Raw genomic sequence first — 19,257 nt, 5'->3', positions numbered from 1 at the left:
TTGGACCACAAACAGCCACAGCTGCTGAACTAACCATAACTGGAAACTGGCACTCCTGACCACCAAGGATACCTGAGCCTCCAGAGATAACCATCAGGTCAAGGAGTGCCCCGGAGATTCGTACCTGCTTCTTAAGAGAAGTGTGTTGTGGGTTTATGTTACATATACATAAACTGATCGAATATGCGCAGCTTGCGGACCTAACATATAGAATAAGAGAACAAGAAGAACATACGTTTAAAGAAGATCGGAAAATGTTTATTGAATAAACAGGGAGAAATTGTGTACACTTGAAAGCTCTGGCAGCATTAAGATAAATTAAACAGTGCAAATAAGTTTTGATGGATGTAATAATGGAACTGCGGGAGGAAGTGGAAGATGAATGCCTGGCGTGCTGTGGTCCATGGGGTCATGAAGAGTCGGACACGACTAAATGACTAAACAACAACAAAAAAATAATAATGGAATAGTGAATGGTTTAATTTATGTGAAATATGCAGGGATTTATGATATGCAAAATGAACCATGGAAAGAGAAGAAGGGAAGTAATTTATATTTTAAGGATGTTTAAATGAGTATTCTAAATTGTAAAACAGAATATATATATATATACACAGACACATATTTCGGAACGCACGCATAAGTCATAAAGAGGGCTAAGAATAAAGATGCAAAAAAATGTACTGTACTAATAGGAATAGCAAGACAATCAGACACGGCCTTTCGGGCAGACGCTCAGCCACCCCGAAACTCCAAATCCCAGCAGCCTGCGCGAAAGCGGAGTCTCTCTTTTTCTCCCCCTCCCTCTCCGGCTACACGTCCCAGCAGTTCTTGCGACACGGGACTACATCTTCCGGCGTGCCACGCGAGGGTGGGTGGAGCCCGGGAGGGAAGGCGCTGGAGTTGAAGTTCCGCGCAGGCTGCGGGAAAGAAGAAGCAGCAGCAGCAGCATCTGCGGGCGAAGTTCCGTCGAGCCGCGGCTGTGGTCGAGATGGAGTGGGGCAGCGGGGCGTCGCTGGCGCAGGAGCTCCGGCGCTGGGCGGCCGAGGAGATGCAGCTCCCGCCGGACAGAATCCCCTCCGAGAGTGCGGCCCGCCGGTGGGTGACATACGGCCCTCTCCTGCCTCAGACCCGCCCCCGCCAGGCGGCTCCCTGGAATATATTTCAAAAACTCCAGCAAAGCGAGTACCTCTGAGCATGTGCAGAGTTCAGGGCCTTACGCCTCTGGTGACCCAGTTGTTGGGAATCTAGCGGGCAGAGTACTGTTGCGCCTAGGTCTTGCTTGCAGGTTTATTTTATTGCATGTAGAATTTGAAAGGACCCTTTTATTTTGCTTGAACCCACAACCCTGAGTCTTACGCTCCACCGGCTGAGCTATCCCACCTCAAGCTCAAGGTGGCATAAGCAGTTCTCCCCCCACCCCGCCTCATTTAATCTCCACAACGACCCCGTGAGGTAGGTTAGGCTGAGAGGCAGTGTCTGGCCCAAAGCCAGATTCGGTGGGGATTTGAACCCAGGCCTCAAAGGCCTTAGTCCAGTACTCTAACCACTGCTCTCTGGTTTCCCACAAGCATCTGGTCGGCCACTGTGAGAACAGGATGTTATGCTAGGTGGGCCATTGGACTGATTCACCAGGGCTCTCCTCTTAGATTTACAGGACCTTTGTTGGCTTAAGTCTGCTCTCAACCAGCAGGGAGGAGGATGGGGAGAAAACTAGAATAGGCTGAAACAAAATAAATAAATAAATCCTTCCAGTAGCACCTTAAAGATAAAGGGACCCCTGACCATTAGGTTCAGTCGTGACCAACTCTAGGGTTGCGGCGCTCATCTCGCTTTATTGGCCGAGGGAGCCGGCATACAGCGTCTGGGTCATGTGGCCAGCATGACTAAGCCGCTTCTGGTGAACCAGAGCAGCGCACGGAAACGCCGTTTACCTTCCCGCCAGAGTGGTACCTATTTATCTACTTGCACTTTGACGTGCTTTCAAACTGCTAGGTTGGCAGGAGCAGGGACCGAGCAACGGGAGCTCACCCCGTTGCAGGGATTCGAACCGCCGACCTTCTGATCAGCAAGCCCTAGGCTCTGTGGTTTAACCCACAGCGCACCTTAGAGACCAACTAAGTTAGTTATTGGTATGAGCTTTCATGTCAATAACTAACTTAGTTGGTCTGTAAGGTGCTACTGGAAGGAATTTTTTTATTTTATTTTGTTTCGACTATGGTAGACCTACCTGTAACTAGAATTGGCTGAGTTCACCTATCATTGACTCTGCTTCTGCCTGCCTGCCTCCCTATTTTCCATTCTACCCATCCTAATGGGGCTCTGGCTGCAATGCTTGGGCCTGATGGGTGTTAGAAGGCTGCACCTGTAACGTTTTCTTCCAACAATGGCTGTCTTAGAATTCCAGTCTCTTCTAAGCAGATTAATCCCACATTTCCCCTCGTTTAACCCAGTTGTGTATAGCAGAGATAAAAATTGTCCATCAGAATCTGAAACCTTACATAAAATGCCTGCTCAAACAAAAATAGTCCTCGCCAAGCACTGGACGTTCAGCAGGGAGGGGAGAGAAATAGGCCCACGATTCTGAATGTGCAGGTGGGTCTGAGCCATGGGGGATTGCTAACAGCTTTTTCCACAAAGACCTCCTCTGCCAGGCAGCGATATAATGAATCGAGTAGACCTTAAGGGATTCTGGTCCCAAGTTATTAAAGGCTTTGTAAATTAATCCAAGAGCCTAGAACTTTGCCCAGAAGCATCTGGGCAGCAGTGGAGTTACATGCTGGTTGCATGTAACGGGCTGTATGTTAGTCGCTCTGGAAGCCTTTATGGCTTATGAGTGGAATATAAATGCTTTCCGTCCTTTCCCCTACTCTCTAGGATGTGCTCAGGTCAGTGTGCTGAGATCTGGAAATTCGTCATCCAGCATGTTCGCCACCAAAGGTAAGAAGCTAAATGGTTGTGTTCAGGAGAAGCACTGAGAGGCTTGTGGGTTAGGATTTGGCTTTTTGTTTTCCTCATAGTGGGGAGCTGGTAGATGTCAGCTGGACTTCATGCTGGCTTCGGCCGGTGGGAATTGGAGTCCAGCACACAACTTGGAGGGCCACAGGCTCCCTGTCTCTTGGGTGAAGCTAGCTGCCCACATTCAGCAATTCTTTGGCATGAGGAATTTTCCTACTCCTGGGATCCTGTTTGCGTTCATGGGGCGTCTTGGGAAGCAGATGGGCTGAAACAGCCATCTTTTATTATTGGCTCTGTTCTCGTGCCTTTAATGCTAGGCTGAGATACTTAGAATTACAGAGTTGGAAGGGACACTGAGGGTCATCTAGTCCAGCCCCCTGCAATGCATGAATCTCAGCTAAAGTACCCATGACATATGGCCATCCAACCTCTGCTTAGAAACCTCCAAGGAAGGAGAATCCACAACCTCCCGGGGGAGTCTGTTCCACTGTCAAACAGCTCTTACTGTCAGAAAATTATTCCTGATGTTTAGTCAGAATCTCCCTTCTTGTAACCTGAAGCCAATGGCTCAATTCCTACCCTCCAGAGCAAGAGAAAGCAAGCTTGCTCCATCTTCCGTGTGACAACCCTTAAGTTATTTGAAGATGGCTATCGTATCTCCTCTCAGTCTCCTCCTTTCCGTGCTAAAATATACTCAATTCCTTCAACCATTCCTCATAAGGTTTGGATTCCAGACCCTTGGTCACCTTCCTCTGCACATGTTCCACTTTGAAATTGGGGTGACAGTATTTTTTGGCACAGAGATCAAGTAGTGGGGGATACAATGCACTTCATTGACTTCATTTTTCTCTTTGTTGATACTATAGGACCGTAAAGAAGATCCGGGGCAACTTGCTATGGTATCCTTTTGGTGGGCATTGTGTCAGAAGTAATTTCCGCTGACCTAAACAAGAGTTACTTCCTTGTTACTAGGGTCTCCAGCGTTCCACACCTCCTTCTGCTAAGAGTTATCCCTCCTCTTTTTTTCACCCTTTGCAACAATGGTGTGGCAAGCAAAGTTCAGCATTGGGCAAGTTCCTTTGCCGTTGTGCTGTGGCTCAGTGGTAGAGCATCTGCTTTGCATGCAGAAAGTCCCAGGTTCAATTCGTGGCGTCTCCAGGTCGGGCTGGGAGAGGACCCTGCCAGAAACCCTGGAGAACTGCTGCCAGTCAGAGTAGACAGTTCTGAGCTAGATAGCCCTGTGGGCTGATTTGGTATAAGGCAGCTTTCTGTGTTCCTCCCCTTTGTCTGCTTCTCCATGAAGGAGGAAGCAGCACCGGTTGGATTTTTGTAGTGTATTTCCTTTTTATAATCTGCCATTCCTCCAAGTAGATGCTTTCCACCACACCCTTCTTATCCCACCACAACAATCCTATGAGGGAGACTAGGCTAACTTCTGCCTGTGTTTGTTGTCACTTTGGCACCAGGATAGGACTTTTATACTTTCCCAAACCTTTGCATTTTTAAGTGTTGGGGCTTTTTTGCCTTCAGTAGCCTGACATCCAAAAATTCAGCAGGTGAAGCTTTGCCCACTATTTATTTCATGCCAGGGATATTACCTGCTTAATTTGTATGCCTGGCTGTGGTTAAAAGAACAGCAGCAGAGGCACTCTTCCTCCACCCCCAAAAAAGAGGCAGCCCTGCTCTAGAGGGCTGTAGAACAACCTTTCTGTAGAACAACCTTAGTGCCACTGCCTTCTTCATCAATATTACTCCAAATGATGAACTTGTTCCTGTTTTCTGACTTCTGTCAAAAAACATTGCTTACATCTTCACCACAGTTTACTGTGTTATAAGCAAGCCTAGCCCCTTGCTGAGCTCTCACGCTCTCCCCTTTTGCTCCCTTGCCACATCCATGAAAAGGGCTTTGGTGTTTCATGAATCGCAGCTTGGCATCTCATCCAGACCCAGCAAACTATGGTTGATCTTAACATACAATTTGTTTGAAAGACATCAAACCATGGTTTACAAAGCTGGCATTTTCAACACACCATTGTTAAGATCAACCACAGCTTAGGGTGTGGATGTAAGCACTGAATTGTGATTATTCATCAGAATCAGAAGCTTCCAGACTTTTTTTTTAAATGGCTATTTACCTCAAGGGATGGAAGTGGGAGCACACCTGCAGCAGAGAAAACTGGGTTCTGTGCTTGTTGGCGTCTTATGATTTCTGGATGTAGTTGTTGTAGCGACTAAAGAAAAATGGGAAATTGTTGGTTTTCTTAACCTGAGCCTTTCATGTAGGTATCGGCAGATGGAGGAGACTGAGGTGAGAGATCAATATACCGGGAGGGATTTGGGTGTTGCTGCTACTCCCTGTGGCTTGGGCTTTGTAATCTGTGGGGAGGGGGCTGCCTTTAGGATGTGGAGGGGGAGAACTTGAAGATAGAGGCCACATTCACACCCTACGTTTGTGGGATAGTGGAGCAGGGGGGAGGGTTGCCTTATGTCTATGAGTATTGTGGGCAAATGAGGTGTGAGTGAGCTTAAATGTGCTACGGCAGAATTCCACCCTGGCAGGGCTGGTGTTTTTCTCCCCAGGGTAAGCCCAGCAGTTCAGAATCGGAGAAGGAGCGCCGTAAGCAGCTGGTCCAAGACATCTCCCGCCTGCGGGGGGAGCTGCAGCAGCTGGACTTGCAGATTGAATCAGCACAGCATGAGCTCGTGGCAGATGGTGAGTGGGAAGACGTTGGCTCAACGGTCATAAGGACTAGAACCTTGAGTTGTTGTTTAAAAAAATTAAAAAGAGGCCAAAACTAATGCCTATTCTAGCACTTGTGACAATCCAGCACGGGATCTTGGTTGTTATTCTAGCACTTGTGCAGAGATCCCAAAGTTGCATAGGAGTGCCCATAAGGCCCAATTTGTGATGCACCTTTGCTCTCATCTGGTCTCAGAGGTCGCCCTGGAGATGGCGCAGGAGGAGATCCGGGATGCCAAGCGCCGCAGCTTGCTGCTCAAGGCGTACTCTGCCCGGGTCGCAGCAGAGCGTCAGCAGCTGCAAGCGAGAGCGGCAAAAGTCGGAGGCCGTCTGGAGCAGCTGCAAGAGATGGAGAGGTACAGTCCCCCATTTCCAGTCTCTTGGAAAGGCAGGGCACATTCGTCCAGAGTAGGGAACCAAGAGCCAAATGTGGCCCTCCCTGCCTAGCCCTTAGAACCCTTGTGAGGCCACGCCCCCTCTCCAGGCCACACCCCTCACTGGCCCCGGCTTTGCCCCCTCCTTGATTGCTTTGCCTGGATGGAACTCTGATGAGACCTCTCCCTTGCCCGGGTGGCGGATGAACAGTCACTTTGTATGTGCATTAGTTGCTTTGCCCACAATGGGCATGCAGGGAATGTTTGAGAGGTCTGCCTAGCCGCTGGAAGGGGTTCTCTCCGTTCTCATTTGTTCTCTGTAGGAAGGCCAGGACAGCGGTGGTGTTCAGCAAGAAAGCCCCGGAGCCTGGATTCCCCAGCATGGAGCCGGAGGTTTTGGTGAGGACTGGTGGCTTGCTTGCTGGGAAGAGGGCAGAGTAGCTTCTTGCAAAGGTATATTTACTTGAGATCAGGGAAATCGGGATTTCCAAGTACTTATTTACTTTGTAGTACTGGCTTAACGACAGCTTTTTCTGGTCAAAGTGTACGTACCAGTGTCTGGTTATTTATTGGCCGAAACCTTGATTCTGAAATCATAATCTTTTAATTTCTGGTGCTTATATCCCAACTTTTTCCCCTCTCCAAGGAGCTCAAGGCGGCATTCTCTCCCTCATTTAATCCCCACAACGACCCTGCGAGGTAGGCTAGGCTGAGAGGCAGTGACTGCCCCCAAAGTCATCCTGCTCTCACAGCTGCCAACTGGATGCCTATGGGAAGCTTGCAAACAGGACCTGAACCCAACAGCGCTCTTCCCTCCTGTGGTTTCCAGCATCTTGTATTCAGAAACATGTTGCTTCTGACAGTGAAAGTAGCCATCAGGGTTTGGAGCCAGTGTTTTCCTTCTCCAGGAATTTGTCTAATTCTCTGTTAAAGCCACACGAGTTGGAGGCCCTCAGTGCATCTTGTGGGAATGAGTTCCATAGTTTAACTATGTGTGAAGATGTTATTTCTGTCCTGAATCTTCCAACATTCTAGCATTGGCTCTAGTGTTTGTGCACGAGTTCTAGCATGTGGCAAGGTTCTGCGGTATGAGACCAGACACAGTTTTCGGGGCACATAATTCAGTAGATTTGGAGGGCTGTTTTGGGTGTAAGCACTGTGGAAGCTCAGTCAAGCGGTTAAACTCACTGCAGAAAACAGGCACTTAGCAGAGTTGTCATTTTACTAGGCCAACACCAACATGCACTTCACATACATACACTATTTATAGATGTTACAAGTTATGTCCTCTCTCTGAGCCCAGAGAGGGCTATTTGCTTCAAAGTCCATGCTTGCGTTAATGTCCACAGCCAAGTCCTTGGTTCAGTTGCTTGCAGAGTCCTTCAACTTAACGAGTTCTCTGAAGTCTGCCGATTTTCCAACTTCTTCCTCAGATGATCTCTTCAAAAAATATTCACTCAAACCCACAGTTTCATTATATAACCTTCAACAAGTCCTGCAGTCCCCTACCACCAGAACACACACAGCATGCTGTAACCTGAGTTTTTATATGCAAAGTTTCTCCCAAATCTGCCCCATAGCACAGATAAAAGAGTTAGCCTGCCAGTGCATTGTGGGGATTGAGCCATCGTCTCTGCTGACTCATGGAGAATTAACCTGTTAACTGCATTTTTTAACAGACTGAAGGTAGGTGTATTTGGGGGGGGGGGAACCTTAGCTGAGGTCTGTCCCTTGTTTCTCTCCAGCGAGATGTCCAGGAGGCCTGCCAGCTGCGCTTCCACTTCCTGAAGACCCTCTTTGAGCACAGCGTATCAGGGCATTTCCTGTAAGAGCCTATCTTCCACCCGTTTTCCACTTCCCTTACATTTCGCCCATGTTTTGTATACTTTTCTCCCATTAGCCTTGCATTGTAGACCTCTCCCTTGCTCCACGAGTGCCCATCTTCCGGATTTCACATTGGGTATCTAGAAAATGAGCCACGGTCTCTTTGGACGGCCCAACATAGTGCTGGCTAACAGAACTGGGACTCTGAGGTCTCTGCTGCAGTGCTAATCCTCCAATTTTTTAGATGGGGTTTGCTTTAGTGGGACTTCGCCTGCTTCTGCCAGGTTACCACTATCTCGTATGATTCTATGAGTTGTGATGGGCTGAACCTGGGACCTTCTAGAAGGAAAGCAGTTCATAATTTTACTCCCCCCACGAAATTCCTGCACTGGCTCCCCGTCTGCTTCCAGGCTTGGTCCAGTGCCATGGTGCTCCCTTTCTAAAGCCCTTACAGCTAAAGACCCTCTCCCCAATTCTACACCCACACAAGTTTGTCCTTTCCAGACACCTTAGGTCTTCAAACCATTTGGGAGTGCCCTTTCCCTTTTGGTATCCTTCCCCTTTGAAAAGCATCCTGGTCATTCTTACCTGTCCTTTTCTCCCTGCCTCCCTGAGCAGGTGTGGGGGAACCTGCAGCCCTCCAGAGATGTTGCTGGATTATGCATGCTGGGGCTGATGGGAGTTGTAGTTCAGCCACATATGGAGGGCCACAGGTTCCCTGTACCTGCCCTTGAGTTTCTAACACTCTCTTTTTCCTTTGGTGTCTCTCAGCAGCGGGATGAATGAGGAGCAGCTGAACCCTTCCTACCAGCACTGGCTGAGCGTTGTGGAGGTAGGACCACACATTGCTGAGCAGCAACGAGGAAGCCTGTTGCTGTGCTTGGACAGCCTGCTCTATGACTGCCTGTGAGCAGTCTCTTCTCTCTCTCTCTGTCTTTGAGGTCATCCTCACTAGCTTTCCCTGTCTCCCCACAGAAAGTAGCTGGCTCCCACCCTCCAGCCCACATCCTTTCAGCCCTGGAGCACCTTGCCTTGCAGAACACACAGCAGCTGCAGGAGCTCACCACCAGCATCAACATTCCTAGGGATGTGGAAGCCCTCAAGTAGGTCCTGCCCTGGGGGAGAGGGGTGGCGGCGTTGGGTCTCCTCGGCTAGTGACACCACCCAGCACCCCCAGGCAGCCTCTGGAGAGGTCCGGAGGGTGGCAGCATGAGAACGGGACTTTTCTGCAGTGGCTCTCTATTGGTAAAATGCTCCCCCCAGGGAGGCTCACCTGGTGCCTTCATTTAGGCGCCAGGCAAAAATGTTCCTCTTTAATCAGACAGCCACTGATTGACAGCCAGTGCCGTGGAAGGCGGGATTATTGGGTTGTCTTTGTTTTTGTTTTCATTATGTATTTTCTGCTTTTTTATATTGTGATGTTTATTTCATGAACTGCCCTGAGACCTGGAGTGTATAGGACAGTATGCAAATTTAATTAATTACTAAATAATAATAATAATAATGAGCCACGGCCAGGGAAGGTTGTGACCTAGGGAGAGGAGGCATGGACTGGGGAGGAGGTTTGAGGTTCTTCACTGGCTCCCGTTTCAATTACCCGCAATGTTTCTCTGTGGGGAACTTAACCTGGCTGGCCCCAAACCAGCTATTTTTTATGGAAGCATCGCTGTTCTTTGGCACCAGTAAGTCCATCAAGGCTCGGGGGAAGTGGTGGGGGTGGAGGGAAACGCACAATGTCAAGCAATCGCTCAAAGTCAGAGTCTTCCCCTCGGTATCTGATGAGGCACTTTGGGGTCTACAGTTCTCTCCTTTCTGCCCCATGCTCAGGTTTCGCTATGATAATGCCCACCTGGAGGATGTCTCAGAGCCAATGAATGACCTGCCCTCTGTCCGGACCCTCATCCAGGTGACGGCCCTTGGCGCTCCCTTGTGGCTGAATGTATAGCTATGGTTCACACATGGTCTGTTTCATCTCTCGTGAATAGGGCTGTCAAACACCTACCTTGTCTGAGTTTCTGAATGAGTGTCATTTCCAATGCAGCTTTTACTTCGGCCAGTTCATACATTCAGTTCTTCACTGCTTGAAGGTGCTTGTGCTGCCCATATTCACTCTTGTGTGAATTCTGAGAGAGCTAACTAAAGACACCAGTTATCTGAAAACTTGTTTCCTTGGAAGTGTATAATTGATCTCTCCAAATTATTTTGGGCAGCAGGATTTAAAGCGGATCTGGTGATAAGGACATTGGAAGCTATGTTTCTGACATTATTCAAAGAGCTGGTGCTGACTTTAAAGCCCTAAATGGCCTTGACCCAGTATACCTGAAGGAGTGTCTCCACCCCCATCGTTCTGCCCGGACGCTGAGGTCCAGCTCCAAGGGCCTTCTGGAGGTTCCCTCACTGCGAGAGGCCAAGTTACAGGCAACCAGGCAGAGGGCTTTCTTGGCAGTGGCACCCACCCTGTGGAACGCCCTCCCATCAGATGTCAAGGAAATAAGCAACTCTCTTTTAGAAGACATCTGAAAGACAGCCCTGTATAGGGCAGTTTTTAATGTGTGATGTCTTACTGTATTTTAATTTGTTGGAAGCCACCCAGAGTGGTTGGGGCAACCCAGGCAGGTGGGTGGCATATAAAGAAATTATTATTATTATTTATTAGCTGCCTTCTACTGAGTCAGACCTTTGGTCCATCTAGTTCAGTTCAGGTCCATCTTTGTCAGCACTGTCATTTTCCATAGGAGTTGGGTGCCAAAAAAAGGGGGTGCTCATAGTCTTTGCTTTCCTTCTTTCTCACCTGGTGGGCAGGAGGGCTGGAGCAAGTGCGAGATGCTTTGTGTGGAGCAGATCCCTTTAAACGCCCAGGAGAGGAGCCTCTTGGCTCGGCTGGAAGCTGTCGTCCAGGAGATGCATAGCCTGCTGTCTGATGACTCGGAGCGCTCTATCCTGGCCAGGTGAGAAGATGGATCTTTCACTTGCGGTTCCTTTAGGGGAGACCATGAGCAGCAATGGAACCTTGCATCTCGCCAGTGTTTACTAAAGTGGGTGATACCAGCCCCTGGGTAGCGTGGGTAGGGAGCCAGCGTGGTGTAGCGGTTAAGAGCGGTAGACTCGTAATCTGGTGAACCGGGTTCGCGTCTCCGCTCCTCCACATGCAGCTGCTGGGTGACCTTGGGCCAGTCACACTTCTCTGAAGTCTCTCAGCCTCACTCACCTCACAGAGTGTTTGTTGTGGGGCAGGAAGGGAAAGGAGGATGTTAGCCACTTTGAGACTCCTTAGGGTAGTGATAAAGCGGGATAGCAAATCCAAGCTCTTCTGAGGAGGGGGCGGTATGCTGGAACGATCCAGGGGGGCAGTAGTAGCCTTGGGTGCAATTGGGGGGTGTTGAATAAAAATAAGGGCAGTGGAAGCAAACGGGGAGACACCCATAAATGAAATAAGTGCACTGTGTGAACAGACACGTGTCGGGGATTCTCTTCCCCCTTTTTTTCATGCTGCCTCCCATCCCAGAGCTGCGTTTGAGCTGGAGCTCCGGGCCGTGCGGTTGAGGGGATACAGAGACGGACTTCTGCAGGGCTGCCGGGAGCTGGAAGAGGCGGTGAGGACCCGGCACCAGGAACTGCAGGCTGTGCAAGCTAAACGCCAGAGCATCCTGGACTTCCGCCACCTGGTGGTGAGTGGGTGGAAGGGAGGATAAATATTTGAGGGGGGGAGATTTGTGTGGGTCTCGGGATCATAGGTGTGTGGAGTTGGAAGGGGACCCCCAGGGTCATCTAGTCCCACCCCCACCCCCCGCCATGCAGGAATCTCTTGCCCAATGTGGGGCTTGAACTCATGACCCTGAGATGAACAGCCGGCATTCTCTACCAACTGAGCTATCCCAGCAATAGATCCAGAGAATCTGAGACGTAGGGTCAAAAGCCTTGAGACAATACTGCTTAGAAGCCATTTTGGCATGTAAGCAGGATGTGAATAAATAATAATAATTTATTATTTATACCCCGCCCATCTGGCTGGGCTTCCCCAGCCTCTCTGTGTGGCTTTCAACAAAATATTAAAATGCAGTAATGCATCAAACATTAAAAGCTTCCTTAAACAGGGCTGATTATACAGAAGGATGTCAACTTCTAGGTTAGGAAGAGCCAATCTTGTTTCTCTCTCCCCCTCCCCCATCCCTCCGCTTAAATATAATGGACTACAATACCCGTCATCCCTGGCCACAGGCCATGTTGATTGGTTGGTGGTGCCTCTGGCAACATCTGGCAGGTGCTATATTGGAGGAGGTTGTTGAAAGCCCCCTCTTTCCCTTTTCAGAGTGCCCTGTGAAGTGGATTGGTGTGTTAAACCACTCTGGGAATTTTAGCTCTGCGAGGGTCTCCTGACAACTCCCAGCCCCTTAACAAACTTCAGCTTCCAGAATGCTTTGGGGGAAGCTGTGACTGAAGTGGTGCCATACTGCTTTTACTGGATGATGTGAATGTGGCCGTGTGTGTGTGTGCCTCTGCCATTAGGAGAGGCTTTGGGGAAGGGGGTGCTTTGTGCAGTCTGTTGAAAAGTAGCACCTTAATCTCCCTTCTCTGCCTCCTTCCTACAGAATGAGAAACAGCAGCACATCCGGGCACTCATCAAGGGAACGTCGTATCTTAAATCACAGCTTCGCAAGGACCAGGCAGAGGCAAGATCTGAGGCTCCCTTTCACCTCTACACGGATATATTTATGGCCCGGGGTGGCAATGTGCCAGAATCTGTTGCTTAGAAGTCGGGAAATAATAATAATAATATTTTTTATTTATATCCCACCCTCAAACGTTGCAGTAGTCCAAGTGGGAGATAACCAGAACATGCACCACTCTGGCGAGACAGTCTCAGCCTGATTACCTGATGGAGCTGGTAGGCAGCTGCCCTGGACATAGAATTGACCTGCACCTCCATGGACAGCTGTGAGTCCAAAATGACTCCCAGGCTGTGCAACTGGTCCTTCAGGAGCACAGTTATCCCATTCAGGACCAGGGAGTCCTCCACACCTGCTCTCCCCCTGTCTCCCCAAAAACAGTACTTCTGTCTTGTCAGGATTCAACCTCAATCCGTTAGCCGCCATCCATCCAACCGCCTCCAGACATACTGCCACTAGAGTTGTTCCTGACCCAAGTGGGGTTCTGCAACGTTGAGGACTAGAAACTTTCAAAATAAATCTTCTAAAAAGTGCAGCGAGGAGACCTGAGATTCCATGTTCTGCACCTGGAAGCAGAGGTACTGTGCTTACGTGGCACCTTTGTGACCATGCTGGCTTTTCTTTTATGTCTCTCCATCAGATCCAAGACTTCATAGAAAAGAAACTGCTGCCTCAAGAGCAATTGGTGAAGGAAGCAGCAGAGCAACTGGAGGATAGGGTGGACCGCGAGGTTCGGCAGTTTGGGACCATCGCTCTGCCTTGCCTGCTGCGCCGCAATCTCCCTGCGTGAGTCCTCCTGCTCCCCTCCCCATGGATGAGCAACACTGTGGCTCTAGAAACAGGAGAGCCCCACATTGGGCAGCGAGATACCTACTTCTAAGTTTCTCATTTTTAAAAGAGCAAAGTCACGCTTTGGCCATGCCTTCCGAAATCATTGAAGCTGGAGAGCTGGCTGCATGTAAGAGTATGCTTCCCTGATCCAGGTGCTCCCCAGATGCTGTTGAACTGCAACTGACCATGGACCATGCTAGAGTTGAGACAGCAGGGTGGGCAAGGCTGCTAAAGACTTTTGCTGGTTGGAGGCGGATGGTTAATTGGTCCTGGCTCCTCCTGCGATGATCAAAACCGGAATATATTGGCCGAAACAAGTACAAATAGTTAAACTGTATTCAAATGAGATTGATATGGGTTCCGAGTCTTGTCCTTCTCTGATGCGTAATCTGGAGGGTGGTTAATTTATATTTTAAGCCTGACTGCGCTTAGAGCTGTGTGTATCCCATGGCCACTTTAAATTGTCATGCCTTCCCCCAGAGAATCCTGGGAAATGTAAAGGGTGCCAAGAGTTTCTTGGGAGTCCCTTATTCTCCTGCCAGAGGTACAATTCCCAGAGTGGTTTAACAATCGGGGAACTCTGGGAATTGTGACTCTGTGCGGAGCAAAGGGCTCTCCTAACAGCTCTTGCTGGCCTTTACATTTCCCAGGATTCTTTGGGGGAAGCCGTAAAGTGGTATGATACTGCTTTAAATGTATAGCGCAGACTGGGCCCATGTTCATACCTCAAGCAAGCACACACATTTGTGTGCGCGTTGGGATCAGAATGCATCCTCCATCTTTGATTTGAAGACAAGGTGTGGGGTGGAGGGGAAATCATGAGCCCTTCTTTCTGACACACACACACACCCCAAAAAATATTTCAGGTCTCAGCGAATCCCCGCCCATGAGCTTTCTATCCACCGCCTGAGCCGAACAGCGCCAGCCGTGTACCAGCCCTTCCTCAATGTGTGCCAGGGAGTTGCCTTCCCTCTTTACAAGGTGAGTGCCTCTCTGCTGCGGGCTTGGTTTATATCTAGGTGGGGTGGGGGGAGGAAGCTAACTGGGCTGGATCACTTGAAATAACTTTTTCTTCCCCCCCCCCTCACCTCCCCACAATAGCCCAGTGGTAGAGCCCATGCAGGAAGTCCTGAGCTCACCTTTTTGTTTATAGCAGGACAGCAGGCACTCACCTGTGACACTCCAGCTTTTCCTAGACTGCTACTCCCATCATCCCCAGCCCCCATGGCCAAGAGGTCAGGGATGGTGGGAGCTGTAGTCCAGTAGCTTCTGGAGGGCCTCAGGTTAGCTGTCTCTAGGTTAAAAGGATCAGGAAACAGGTGGTGGGAGTCATACTTCATGGACAAATAGCCTGGCCTGGTGCAAGGTGGCTTCCCCATGTTCCTGGGATCCCGCACAGCCTTTTTTGCAGGCTCCTTTTCTAGCAAGAAAAAATGTGTTCTAGCGGCTTCACATTTTATGCAGAAGCTGACATAATTTCCATGGCCTGTCTGTGAAAGCAGAGAGCTCTGGGCGACCCCAGTTCCGTGAAGTGTGCATTTGTATTCTGTATGCACCTTTAGGTATGCCCTAGTTTATAGAATGCTGGTGGCGCTGTGGGTTAAACCACAGAGCCTAGGACTTGCTGATCAGAAGGTAGGCAGTTCGAATCCCCGTTCAGGGTGAGCTCCCGTTGCTCGGTCCCTGTTCCTGCCAACCTAGCAGTTCGAAATCACATCAAAGTGCAAGTAGATAAATAGGTACCACTCAGGCAGGAAGGTAAACGGTGTTTCCGTGTGCCAGAAGTGGCTTAGTCATGCTGGCCACATGACCCGGAAGCTGTACGCCGGCTCCCTCAGCCAATAAAGCGAGATGAGCTCCGCAACCCCAGAGTCGGCCAAGACTGGACCTAATGGTCAGGGGTCCCTTTACCTTTACCTTTTTACTTTATAGAACAGGACAGGATTTTGTTGGATTAGTCCATCGCTAGGGTTGGGCGATAACTGGTTTTCAACATCATGACAGATCACTTGCTAAACATTGCGATATACTGATATGTCACAATGTCTGAAATGATGTAGAGGCATTGGCTGGCTTCACAGTTTCTCCCCACATTGTGTGTGCATTATGCAAAAATCTCATCATGGTTTGCAATATATTGCCAGGTCAAAAATTGTGAAACTGATATCATACCGGTTTTGACTTCAAACTGGTTTTGGGCAATATATCACTATATTGCCCAGCCATATCCGTCACCCGTATCAAGAGAACAAAATGCAGTTCATTGCCACATCAAACGAAACGTCTGTTTCTTGGGTGAAATAGCTGGAAATTAAACATGAAGCTTTATTTTAAATAGGGCTGCTACTTGTCAAAATGACTCGGTACCCTTAACTCAGAACCTTTACCAGTGGTCTAAAATCTGCCCTAGATAGGTTTTTCTAAAATGGGAGGCCTTCCCGTGTTGCTCTCCAGCATCTTGTGTTGATGTCTGCTGTGCCCTGTGCTCCATCATTCCTCTCTGTCTCCAGGCCCCAGAGGAGCTGCTTGTGCACACCACAGAGCTGAAGAAGATGCTCGTGCTCCTGCGTGCCCAACTTGGCTCAAAGCAGAGGGCGCTGGGAAGCCTGCAGCGCCAGCTGGATAACTCCCCAGAGCCAGATGCGCAGGGTGAGTCGGCCTTAGCGTGGCACGTCTTGGAGAAGGGTTGTGGGTGAAGCATCTGCTTCCCATGTAAAGGTCCCAGCTTCAGTCCCCAGCACCTTCAGTTAGGGCTGGGAATATCCACTTCCTGAAAGAAAGGGGGAGGTGTTTTTTCCTACAGCCTGAGGGCCACATTCCTTTCTAGGCAAGCTTTTGAAGGCCATGTGCCAGTTGTGGGCGGGGCCAGAAGCACAAGTGGGTGGAGCAACAGGTGTGAATGTTATCCCTTGTACAATAGGCTGGTTTCTGCACACACACAAACACACACACACACGCCCCCTCTGTATTCTGCATTCAAGCAAGAGGCATTATTGGAGTTCCTGCCCAGCCAAAACACTGGAATAGGCCTAGTTTCCTCACCTGTGGCCCTCCACCAATGGCTCAACCAATCCCCATCAATGTTCTTTCTCAGGAACACTGGAAAATACCTTATATGCCAGTGGTTTTCAACCAGTGTGCCGTGGCACCCCTGGGGTGCTGCAAACAACAGGGGCTACTTCGGTGCCCGGAGGACTCTCAAGGAGAGGGGAGAGGAGGCTGAGGGAACACTCCACAAGGGAGGGGTTTCAAAAAGGGGTGACGGGCTACCGCCTCTGCAGACAAGGGGTGACATAGCTGGATTTCTGAGGCTCAGAGCATATTTCCCTACAGAGGAGCAGCAGAAGGAATGTGATTGGACTCAAAAAGGTTGAAATCCTCTGTCTTAGGCTAACTCCAGGAATACACTTCCTTCCGTTCTGTGCTAGGCTTCATTGGTGCAAGCAGGGAGTTGCTACCATCCTACCATACAATTTCAAAAATGCATTTTTAGTTTCCATTTTTGCGTATGATGTGGACTAACCCCTAGGCCACCCACAATAGTTACTGCTTGATACTCAGCGAGTTCTTCGCAAATCTCCCTCTCCCCCCCCTCCCCAGCTCTTGTGCGGGAGGTGCAGAGCCATGATGAGGAGCAGGTCCGGGAGCTGCTGCCCCGGATCCAGCGCATGACGGATCAGTGCCGGTGTCGTATTGAGCGTTGGCAGGAGGTACAGGCTGTTGTGGACGCCTGGTAAGTGGAGGGAGGTTGGCAAGGCATTGTGGGATATATTCCTGAGCCTAGTCCCTTCCAGATGCAGTTGGGACCACAACTCCCATCATCCCTGGCTGTTGCCCATGCTGCTTGGGGGGCTGATGGGAGATAATGGACTCAACATGGCAATCTACGTTTGGGTTAAAGGTAAAGGGACCCCTGACCATTAGGTCCAGTCATGGCCGACTCTGGGGTTGCGGTGCTCATCTCGCTTTATTGGCCGAGGGAGCTTCCAGGTCACGTGGCCAGCATGACTAAGCTGCTTCTGGCGAACCAGAGCAGCGCACGGAAACGCCGTTTACCTTCCTGCCTGAGTGGTACCTATTTATCTACTTGCACTTTGACGTGCTTTCGAACTGCTAGGTTGGCAGGAGCAGGGACCGAGCAACGTGAGCTCACCCCGTCACCGGGATTCGAACCACCGACCTTCTGACTGGCAAGTCCTAGGCTCTGTGGTTTAACCCACAGCGCCACCCGCATCCCTAGACCTTTGGGTTAGAGCAGCCTTACTCAAACATGGATCCCATCATCCATGAGGAATAATGTGTGGATACTGGGCAATAGATTTAGGACACAATATAGATTTTAACCTCTGAGAAAACCTCTGGAAAAGTGATTTGAAGTTCACAGCATGTTATTGTTTGAAGGAGACCTACTTGACAATGATTTACAGATGGTATTTAACTCCGAGTAGGCTTGCTAAGATGTATAAGGCAGAATCAGACAAGTGCTGGAGATGCAAATAGAGGGAACATTCTTTCATCTGTGGTGGACTTGTAAGAGGGTAAAAGAGAATTGGGAAATGATCCATAATTAATTGAAAAAAATGTTTAAAAGTACTTTCCCCCCCAAAACCAGACTCCTTTCTGTTGGGGATAATTTAGACTGAAATTCCCAGGTATTAAGAAAAAGTTATTTATGTATGCTACTACCGCGGCCCGTGTTTTATTAGCCCAAAAATGGAAAACGAGCGAGGCCCCAACGAAAGAAGAATGGCAACTGAAGTTGACAGAATATTCACAGCTTGCAGACTTAACATATAGAATAAGAGAAGACGACGAACATATGTTTAGAGAAGATTGGAAAACATTTATTGAATATATGTTTTGATGGATGTAATAATGGAATACTGAATAGTATAGCTTTTGTAAAATGTGCAGGGATTTATGATATGTAAAATGAACCATGGAAAGACAAGGGAAGTCATTGATGTTTTAAGGATGCACCTGCAAAATAAACCCCAGAGTCTGAAGGAGCCCTAGTTGACAGGGATTTCTGCCTTCACCCTTAAAAAGAGAAAGAAATTGGTGCACAGGACCCATCAGCTCTGAGGTTCTTGGGTTTTTTTGGGGGGTGAGGTGGGGGGTCCTGCAAAAAGCTAGCCCAGCTGCCACTCTGAAACACCCTCTCTGTTTTCCTTCTTCCAGGTGGGAGCAACCCGCGCAGTTTGTACTCCCCACCGAGCGCCGCCTTGGCTTCACCCTGCAGCAGTGGCTGGAGCGCTGGACCCTTGCTGCCAGAGCTCTGCAACAGAAGCAGCAGCAGCAGCAGCAACACCAGCAGCAGAGCTGGGTCTGAGACCAGTGTGGGAGAGGGCTGGGCATTCGTGTCAAAATGGCACACACACATGCCACTTGCTGGAATATAGGTATCTAAGCCTATCTGCACTCATTACTGAAGGGGCCCAGCATAGGTCAGGTTGCTATGGGGAGGAACCTAAGAGCGGTCTGTCTGTCTGTCTCTCTCTCTCTCTCTCTTTCACACACACACACACACACACACACACACACACACACACCCCAGCATCCTTTCTTGCTGTAAGTTAAGATTTGATAAGTAGAATGTGCCTTCATATTTTCTAATTCTTTGGAATAAATCTTACTGCATCAAAATGCGCCTTCATATTTTCCAGTTCTTTGGACTGAATCAAAATGCCATGAAATCTCAGTCGGGGTGGGACTTGCTCTCATCCTTCTGTGGCCTGGCTCAGCCATTTCTGCAATACTTCTGCAATACGTGCTGCTGCCCTGCGATTTTGGCAGCAGTTCCTACTTGTACACCTGGCAGGATCCTTCATTGGTTTGTTGCTTCTTCCCAAGAAAGCAGGGT

At 49.3% G+C, this 19,257-nt stretch overlaps 1 protein-coding gene across 2 annotated transcripts; it reads left to right on the top strand.

The window, feature by feature from the left end:
• The first annotated feature begins 840 nt into the window (after positions 1 to 840).
• Positions 841 to 19,040, top strand: HAUS5 (HAUS augmin like complex subunit 5). Of its 2 annotated transcripts, none has more exons than XM_083751061.1 (19): positions 841 to 1,098; positions 2,878 to 2,940; positions 3,825 to 3,857; positions 5,242 to 5,266; positions 5,539 to 5,671; positions 5,895 to 6,054; positions 6,396 to 6,471; positions 7,818 to 7,897; positions 8,668 to 8,728; positions 8,872 to 8,999; positions 9,724 to 9,802; positions 10,699 to 10,844; positions 11,402 to 11,564; positions 12,486 to 12,566; positions 13,204 to 13,349; positions 14,261 to 14,375; positions 15,905 to 16,043; positions 16,995 to 17,127; positions 18,576 to 19,040. In XM_083751061.1, the coding sequence occupies exons 1-19, from the start codon at positions 992 to 994 to the stop codon at positions 18,724 to 18,726; spliced, it is 2,019 nt and encodes a 672-aa protein (XP_083607187.1). In that variant the 5' UTR covers positions 841 to 991; the 3' UTR covers positions 18,727 to 19,040. The 2 variants fall into 2 exon arrangements, with proteins under 2 accessions (XP_083607187.1, XP_083607188.1); XM_083751062.1 differs by having other exon boundaries at positions 884 to 1,098; positions 5,539 to 5,774; positions 5,812 to 6,054.
• The last annotated feature ends 217 nt before the right edge of the window (positions 19,041 to 19,257 follow it).

Source organism: Podarcis gaigeae (genome assembly GCF_964106915.1).
Source record: "Podarcis gaigeae genome assembly, chromosome: 8".
Taxonomy (NCBI): Eukaryota; Metazoa; Chordata; class Lepidosauria; order Squamata; family Lacertidae; genus Podarcis; species Podarcis gaigeae.
This window is presented reverse-complemented; position numbering and strand designations above follow the sequence as displayed.

Bases quoted from the DNA above. Each gene is read 5' to 3' on its own strand.
- HAUS5 (XM_083751061.1), top strand. From the start codon at position 992: ATGGAGTGGGGCAGCGGGGCGTCGCTGGCGCAGGAGCTCCGGCGCTGG. The intron at 12,567-13,203 runs GCAAGATCTGAG...TCTCTCCATCAG, and splicing joins TTCGCAAGGACCAGGCAGAG to ATCCAAGACTTCATAGAAAA. The intron at 17,128-18,575 runs GTAAGTGGAGGG...TCCTTCTTCCAG, and splicing joins CAGGCTGTTGTGGACGCCTG to GTGGGAGCAACCCGCGCAGT.